At 50.4% G+C, this 9042-nt stretch overlaps 1 protein-coding gene across 4 annotated transcripts in view; it reads left to right on the forward strand.

Moving 5' to 3' along the window:
* Positions 1–5568, forward strand: part of fkrp (fukutin related protein) — a 35168-nt gene extending 29600 nt beyond the window's left edge. For all 4 annotated transcript variants that reach the window (XM_072490114.1, XM_072490116.1, XM_072490115.1 and 1 more), the window contains one exon: positions 2775–5568. In XM_072490114.1, the coding sequence (XP_072346215.1) occupies positions 2953–4458 (1506 nt within the window). In that variant the 5' untranslated portion in view covers positions 2775–2952 and the 3' untranslated portion in view covers positions 4459–5568. The remainder of the gene's footprint in view (positions 1–2774) is intronic.
* Positions 5569–9042: the final 3474 nt, after the last annotated feature.

Here is a 9042-nt window from a genome sequence, read left to right on the forward strand (position 1 = left end):
AATGTGCAAACTCCACGCGGACAGTGACCCAGGGCCGGGTTTGAACCCGGGTCCTGAGCGCCGTGAGGCAACAGTGCTGCCCTTTAGCTACAAGCTTCAATCCTCCAGCAATGCTACATTTCAGTCGCTCCTTCCCCACCCAGCCATCTGTGCAAATAAAATAAATACAATTGATAACGCACAGTGGTTGGGAATACCCAAGTGAAGGCCCTAGTCCCATGGCATTGAGCCACAGCAAGGTTGAAAAGAGGAAAATAGGAGCTTGAGGCCAACCAGAAGGTGAGGATTGCCAAGCTTACAACTTAAAAGTTTATTAAATTGTAAAAGGAAGGGGGCGACTGAGGAGAGCAAGGGCAACACAGAGGTCCTGGGAAAGAAAGAGAGTAAGCAGACACTTTGATGAGTCTGGACTTCAACACAATGTGAAAGCGGTGTAGGAAGAGGAAAACAAAATGAGTAAGGCCAGAAAGATTACATACCGCTTGAAAATGTCTTGGGCGAAAAGGAAGTCAAAAGTCATGGGGATAAGTGGAGTTCATCTAGAAATAGAGCTTGGGTACTGTCCCTCTCTCTTTCATATCTTCCATGCCCTTGCAAACTACCACCCCCCTTGCAAACTACCACTCCATCTCCAACCTTACCTTCCTCTCTAAAGTCCTTTGACCTTCCAAGTCCATGCCCACGTTTCCTGGAACTTCATATTTGAATCCCTCCAATCAAGCATCCATCCTGCCACAGGACTGAAATCGCTCCTATCAAAGCCGTAAGTGACATCCTGTGTGTGTGTGCTTGACAAAGGAGAACCTTCCTTCCCGTAACAGCCTCCCTGAAAAGGCGCCGGAATGTGGCGACCAGGGGCTTTTCACAGTAACTTAATTGAAGCCTACTTGTGACAATAAACGATTTTCATTTTCATTTCTCACCCTTCTCAATGCGCCTGCAGTCTTTGACACGGTTGAGGGTGACACGGTGGCAGAGTGGTTAGCTCTGCTGCCTCACAGCGGCAGGGCCCCGAGTTCGATTCCGACCTCGGGTGACTGTGCGGAGTCTGCACGTTCTCCCCGTGCCTGCGTGTGTTTCCTCCGGGTTCTCCGGTTTCCTCCCACAGTCCAAAGATGTGCAGGTTAGATGGATTGACCATGATCAATGCGCGGGGTTACGGGGATAGGGCGGGGGGAGTGGGCCGAGGTCGAGTCCTGTTTTGGAGGATCAGTGCAGACTTGATGAGCCGAATGGCTTCCTTTTGAACTGTAGGGATTCAATGATCTATGACTACACCACCCTCCAACGCCTCTCCACAATCATCCAGTTGAGTGGGGCTGCAGTTGCCTGATTCCATTCTCACCTATTCAGCCGTAGCCAGAGAATCACCTGCAATGGCTTCTCTTGCTCCCGCACTGGTTCCAATTAAGGGGCAATTTAGCGTGGCCAATCCACCTACCCTGCGCACCTTTGGGTTGTGGGGGTGAAACCCACGCAAACACGGGAGAATGTGCAAACCCCACACGGACAGTGACCCGGGGCCGGGATCAAACCGGTGTCCTCGGTGCCGTGAGGCAGCAGTGCTAACCACTGTGCTACCGTGCCACCCCTAGTATCCTGGAATCTAACCATGACCCCCCCCCCCCCCCACCCCGCCTATTTTTCAGTTACATAATACCCTTCTGAAAACACAGCATGGTTTCCACATGTATGTTAATGTCATCCCGCTGCACTTCACCACAAACCCATTCAACCCCTTTCACTGTTTCAATTGCTTATCTGATACTGGATGAGAATAAATTTCCTCCAACTAAATATTGGGAAGACCAAAGACATTGTCTTCAGTCTCCGCCGCAAACTCCATTCTCCAGCCATAGTGACAACCTGTCTGAGAGCAGACTGTTTGTAACCTTGGTGTAGGTTTGGCCGCAGGATGAACCTCCAACCACATATCCGCACCGTCGCAAAGACCATTGCTTTCCATCCTTACAACATCATCTGACCCTGCCCGTTCCTCAGTCCACCCACTGCTGAAACGCTCATCCACGTATTTGTGATCTGTATTCTTGACTGTTCCAGTGCACTTCTAGCTGGCCTCCCAAGTTCTACCCACTGTAGATTTGAGGTCACCCACAACTCTGCTACCTGTTTCCTAACTCACAGACTGTCCCGTTCACCCATCACCTCTGTGCCTGCCGGTTAAGCAAAGCCTCAATTTTAAAATCACCAACCTTGTTTTCAAATCCCCCTATGGCGTTCGCATCTCTGTAATCTCCTCCAAATCTGCAACCCTACAAGGTGCCTGCGCACTTTAATTCAGGCCTTTGGAACATCCCCGGTTTTAATTGACCCACTCACTATAAGTGGCCGTGCCTTCAGCTGCCTGGGCCTTAAGTTCTGGAATTCCCTCCCTAAACCTCTACCGCTCTTTCCTCCTTTAAGATGCTCCTTCAAACAACTCTTGACCAAGCTTTTGGTCACCTGCCTTAATATCTCCTGATGAGGCTCGGTGTCGGGCTTTGTTTATATAAGGCCCTTTGGGACATTTTGCTACATTAAAGGCACTATATAAATGCAGAGTGTTATTGTTCAGTCACGATATTATTGAACGGTGCAGCAGGTTCGAGGTGCCGTATATAGTCCACCCCTTTTCATACTTCTTACGTTCTCCACAAGGGCACAGTGGCTTGTGCCTTCTGGAATACCCGACTGGGGAGATGCCATTCTGTGGATTTCATCAGCTGATGAGTATTTTGTGCTTTGTGCTTCTTAACGTTTCTTTTTGTTTTTAGATCCATTGAAGACCATGCATTTTCTGGGGAATTCATTGCAATTATTACTTGTCCAACAATCAGGATCCTGACTCGAGTGTTAATTGTTGCGATGTCAAAAGGCAACAAGAGACTAACCAAGAAAAGCTGCTTTTTGTACTAGTTAATTGCCGACACTACTGAACTTGTGAAGAGCACAATGCGGGTTAGTTTTTGCCAGATGCTGCTGACCGGGGCGATAATGATGAATCTAGTCGTACTCTATTACGTGTCCAGAACTCAACAACAAATGCTAAAGCACAGAGACCCGGGGAAGGCGGCCACCAGGAGGTCGGCCATTTCAAGGGCCCCCGGGGTCACCGTGCTGATACGGGAGTTCGAAGACTTTGAGAATTGGGTGGCGGGCGCGGTGAAGTCCTTCCTGAGGGAGAGGCCCGAGCAGCCCATTGTGGTGGTGGCTGACAGACTGCCATATCCGCCATTGGGCCTGCCTGCCCAACCCAACGTCCAGGTGGTAACGCTGAAGGCATCTCCGGATCAGCCGCCCCACGTCTCCCGACCCGAGTTCTACATCCACACCGAATACACCCTCCTGGTGCCCGACGGGGTGCCCTTAGACTCCACCCAGCAGCTGGACCGCCTGCTCCGGGAATTTGAGGCCCACAAGGGAAAGGTACATATGGTGGCGGCTCCCGTCCAAACGGCGGAAGCGTTGCGCTGCCTCCAGCTGCGGGTCAGCCTGAAGGAGTGGAGTGCCGTCTACAGCCTCTCCTCAGCCCGGCTTTGCGATGCCGTGGACGGAGACGCCGTGGTCCTGGTGCGGACCGAAGATTTGTTCAACCTCTCCCAGCCCATGGGAAGGCCGCTCCTGACCTCCCTCTTTGTCCAGTCCTCGCTGCGTGGCTGGAAGGTGAGGGTGGCGGAGAGCGTGGCCTTCTCCTCCTACCACCGCTCGTTGTTCATGTCGGCGCATAACCGCTGGAAGGCCGACATCACCGCCAAAGCCAGGCTGGCCCAGCTCTTCAGAGACTTTGGTCTGAGGCGCGTGGTGCTGGCCAATGGGAAGGAGCAGTGGTACGGCTGCAGCAAGGACACTCCTCGTTGTTTTGGCACAGTGCACGATGACACACCTGAGTACCTGTATGAGGACAGGTGGACCCCGCCCTGCTGTCTCAAAGCGTTACGCCAGACCACCAAGTATGTCATAGGCATCCTGAAGTCCTCAGGCGTCCGCTACTGGCTGGAGGGCGGGACGCTCCTGGGAGCAGTCCGCCATCAGGACATCATCCCCTGGGACTACGACGTGGATCTGGGCATCTACCTGGAGGACGTGGAGAACTGCGAGTTTCTGAGGAGCCTGGACTCGGGCTCGGTGGTGGACGAGAACGGCTACGTGTGGGAAAAGGCCGTGGAAGGCGACTTCTACCGCGTGCAGTACAGCCAAAGCAACCACCTGCACGTTGACCTGTGGCCATTCTACGCCAGAGAAGGAATCATGACCAAAAACACCTGGATGGATCACAGGCAGGACGTGGAGTTCCCGGAGCACTTCCTCAAGCCGCTGGTCCCCATGCAGTTTGCTGGGATGACTGCTCTGGCGCCCAACAATCACAGGCGTTTCCTGGAATTGAAATTTGGAGAGGGAGTGATCGAAAACCCCGAGTACCCAAACCCAGCCAAGAAGAAATTACAGAAGGTGGACTAAAAATGAAGGATAGAAGGCATCTTCCAATGAGTTATAGGGTTAGTCATTCAAGCAGCCTCAGATGTTTTTGACAATATTGCCTCAAAGTGATATGGCGGATACTCTCTGTGCAGAGTCTGCATGTCCTCCCCGTGTGTGCGTGGGTTTCCTCCGGGTGCTCCGGTTTCCTCCCACAGTCCAAAGATGTGCGGGTTAGGTGTATTGGCCGTGATAAATTGCCCTTAGTGTCCAAAATTGCCCTTAGTGTTGGGTGGGGTTGCTGGGTTGTGGGGATAGGGTGTAGGTGTTGACCTTGGGTAGGGTGCTCTTTCCAAGAGCCGGTGCAGACTCGATGGGCCGAATGGCCTCCTTCTGCACTGTAAATTCTATGATAATCAATGATATTTCTTATTCCACATTGGTTCCCCCCCCCGATTCTTTTCCTGAAGGTACTGGATCTTCCTGGGGGATAGTTCTATGGATACGGGACCATTATCTGGCCCTTCCTCGATTCAGGGGTCCAGTGATTGCTCGCAAATTACTGGAAGACAGAATGCTCATAGTCCAGCCCGATCCTAACGTTGCCTGATATCCACACACAGGCCATTTTCAACCGTAGGTGCTATATCTTTGTAGCAGCTGGAACCCTGGCTGATCTTAACCGCACACAAGTCCAGATGAACAAAGAGAGATCAAACGCAAGGCCTCCTGTACCTCTGCCTCAATGCTGTACTGAGCCGTCCGTATATCCATAAAGCCAATGGTTATGGTGGGAGCTTCATTCCTGTAAATATACAAAATTGAACAGTGGCTTGGCTGAACAAATACGGGATGTAAAGAGGCAAATTTGCACGGAGGGCGTCACAATTTGAGGAGGGGGGGGTTGGAAATCTCAACACTCCCAGGTAACAGAATTACGAATCCAGTTGACCTGAGGTTATGATGTGCATGCAAAAATTTGAACTGTTAAAACAGAGCATTAGAAATTGCTTTGTGACTGTTCCAGACCTGAGCTAAACATGGCCCAAACCATGGGTAAATCACTGACGTACTTCCTGAAAAATGTGTCATTAATGCCATGTCAAAATTTCAATGAACTATGCCACTGGCCATTAAATAGAATTCACAATCCAGGTGTCAGGTATTCCCTTGATTTATGCACTCATCCAAGGTTTTTTTCAGCTCGGTATCTCCAGCTCTTCGATTGAGATCTTGGACACAACTTCCAGTTCACCCAGTACTCTGCAACCCGCATCCTATCCGTTCTGTTACCTTCATTAACTCTCCATCCCCTGGTGTATGAATGTCAAACTGGCAGGCCTTATACAGATACCGCTAAGACCTCACACTATTCAACCGTAGCAGTTTCCTTGGGCTCGGTGATGTGACTCTTCTCTCCGAATTTGAAGGTCATCCGTCACTAGCCATATACCAGATACTCAAAAAGATAACATCTTCTGAGGAAGAGTCATACGGACTCAAAACGTTACCTCTGTTTCTTTCGGGCAGCACGGTGGCGCAGTGGGTTAGCCCTGCTGCCTCACGGCGCCGAGGTCCCAGGTTCGATCCCGGCTCTGGGTCACTCTCCGTGTGGAGTTTGCACATTCTCCCCGTGTTTGCGTGGGCTTCGCACCAACAACCCAAAGATGTGCAGGGTAGGTGGATTGGCCACGCTAAATTGCCCCTTAATTGGAAAAAATGAATTGGGTAAGCTAAATTTATTTAAAAAGAACTCTGTTTCTTTCTCCACAGATGCTGCCAGACCTGCTGTGTATTTTCCGCATTTTCTGTTTTTATGCGATGCTTAGATGTATACTGAGAGGGGGGGGGTGCTGCATTGTCGGGGGTGCTGCATTGTTGGGTGTGCTGTCTTTCAGGTGATTAGACCCCAGCCCCGAATTCCCCCCCTCGAGTGAATGCAAGATATCCCGTGGCATTCTTCAAGAGATGTAAGATGTTTCTTCAACTGTTCTAACCTATTAGCAGAATACCTCAGCATTATCTCTTTGCCCTATGTAGGAGCTTGCTAAGCTGAAATTGGATTGGCCATTTTCTGTACTACAATCATGGCTGGAGTCTTCACATTCTCTCCATGTCTGTGTCTCCCCCCCCCCCCACACACACACACACACAAAACCCAGAAAGATGTGCTGGTTAGGCGGATTGGCCATGCTAAATTGCCCCTTAATTGGGAAAAATAATAATTGGGTGATCTAAATTAAGAAAAAAGAAATGAGAATCCTTAGATACTGAGTCCAAGACCTTCAGCCATTCTGGCTGTGGTCGGTTAACTCAGCACAGAATGTGGAGTCAGAGCTGGGGGCCCTTCCACCCGGGGCAGTGCAGATGTTTAACAGAGCCCCTTTGTCTGGGAGAACATGAACCACAGTCTTCTTCTTGCCGAGACAGCAGCACATGCTAGACATCTAATATAAAATGTTCCGACCGAGACAGATTGACAAAGAGCTAAGCAGTTAGCAGCAACCTTGCCGATTGGCAGCTTTTTGTCCTGATCCAAGCTGGGAAGCGTCCTGGCAAACTCTCCTTGCAAACTCCCCCGTGTTTGTCCGCTGTCTCCCATTGCCCAACATTGTGGTCCAACAATGTAACCAGCCCACACTTACAAGAAAAAAATTAGAACTATCTCAACCATTTCCCAGAGAAGTGAAGTGGTGGAAGTTAATTCTTTACTGTCACCAGCAGGAATATTCCACAATTAGTTTCTCTCTCTCTCTCTCTCTCTCTCCCTCACCACAATCTTTCCTCCTCACTCAGCCCAGCTCATGGCCACAGGCGCCAACCGCCTATCATTACCTCATCCAGGTTTCTGTTTTTAAAGCCCTTCTAGATAAAAAAGACTTGCATTTACATACCGCCTTTTGTGGCCTTAGGCGACCCCATTGAGCTTTACAGCCAATAAAGTACTTTTGAAGTGTAGTCACTGTTGTCAGGGAGACCTCGGGCATTGGCGCAACCTATTTGTTTCCCGAGAGCATTGACACAGTGGTCAGCACTGCTGCCTCACAAACGGCAGGGACCCGGGTTCGATTCCGGCCTTGGGTAACAGTTTGTGCGGTTTTGCACCTTCTCCCCGTGTCTTCGTGGGTTTCCTCCGGGTGTTCCGGTTTCCTCCCACAGTCCAAAGATGTGCAGGTTAGGTGGACTGGCCTTGCTAAATTGCCCCTTAGCTTCCAGGGATGAGCAGGTTAGGTTACAGGCATAGGGTGGAGTAGGTAAGTGGGGGAGTGAACCGGGGTAGGTGCTCTCTTGGGGGGGTCAGTGTAGACTCAACGGGCCAAATGGCCTCCTTTTACACTAGGGATTCCGTGATTCTATGATTTTGCTCCTCAACCATTGTCACGGATACTTTCCGACGTGGAGAGTAATAGGGAGTGGTGGAAACACCTTCTTGACTTTTCCTTCTCCCCAATACAGCATTGAGGCCATCTGTGATGTCCCAATCACCTCCCCATCAGGCTTAGCACTGGTTGGGCCTAGAAACTTAATGGATTTCCAGCGCTTCACCATTAGCAGTAGTATCTTAACCACATTGGCCCTCCAAAGTTCTGGATTCCCTCCTCCACCTCTCCTCCTTTTGATCAAGCTTTTAATACTGCAATGAAGTTACTGTGAAAGGTCCCTAGTCGGCACAACCGCGCCTGTTCGGGTGCACAGAGGGAGAATTCAGAATGTCCAATTCACCCAACAAGCACGTCTTTCGGGACTTGTGGGAGGAAACCGGAGCACCCGGAGGAAACCCACGCAGACACGGGGAGAACGTGCAGACTCCGCACAGACAGTGACCCAAGCCGGGAATTGAACCTGGGACCCTGGAGCTGTGGGCGGCAGTGCTAACCAGTGTGCAACCGGGCTGCCCAATTGGCCACCTCGCCTAATATCTTCACATGTGCCTTGTAAAAATTTGTTTGATTACACTTCTGTGAAGCGGAGTTGGACACTTTACTCTGTTAAAGACACTGTAAAAATGTATATTGTTGTCCAATTTAGCTGTTCCCCTCAACTTCCATCAACCTACGTTGCTCCTACCAAGTAGCAAGCATTGTGCTCCTCCACACGAAGGGGGTTCAAAGTTGCCCCTGACGGTGTTTAAAGCAATTGATAGATGTTACAACAATAGACAGCACGCTCCCGCTAACTGGTTAGTGTCAGCCACACTCCTCTGGGTAGCACCCCTGCCTCAGAATTAGAATGTTGTGGGTTCGAACACCCACTCCAGAATCTTGAGCACACCATCTAAGCTGATGCTGCCAGTGCAGGACTGAGAGAGTGCCGCACTGTCAAAGGTGCTCTCGTTCAGGTGAAACCTTAAAGCCAGACCCTGTCTGCTTTCTCAGTTGTACGTAGAATATCCTAGGGCAATATTTGAAGAGCAGGGTTGTCATCCCCAGTGCCCTGGCCAATATTCATCCCTCAGCCAACATTGCTGGAACATTACCTAATCATTATCAGTTTGCTGTTTTGGGGAGCCTGTGCTTTTGTTGCATTTTCCAAAGTGCTTAATTGGCTGCAAGTCATATAGGGATGTCCTGAACTTGTGAGAGGCCCTGTATGAATGCAAATCTTCCTTTCCGTTGCACCAGCGGC

Source organism: Scyliorhinus torazame, chromosome 25, assembly GCF_047496885.1.
Source record: "Scyliorhinus torazame isolate Kashiwa2021f chromosome 25, sScyTor2.1, whole genome shotgun sequence".
NCBI lineage: Eukaryota > Metazoa > Chordata > Chondrichthyes > Carcharhiniformes > Scyliorhinidae > Scyliorhinus > Scyliorhinus torazame.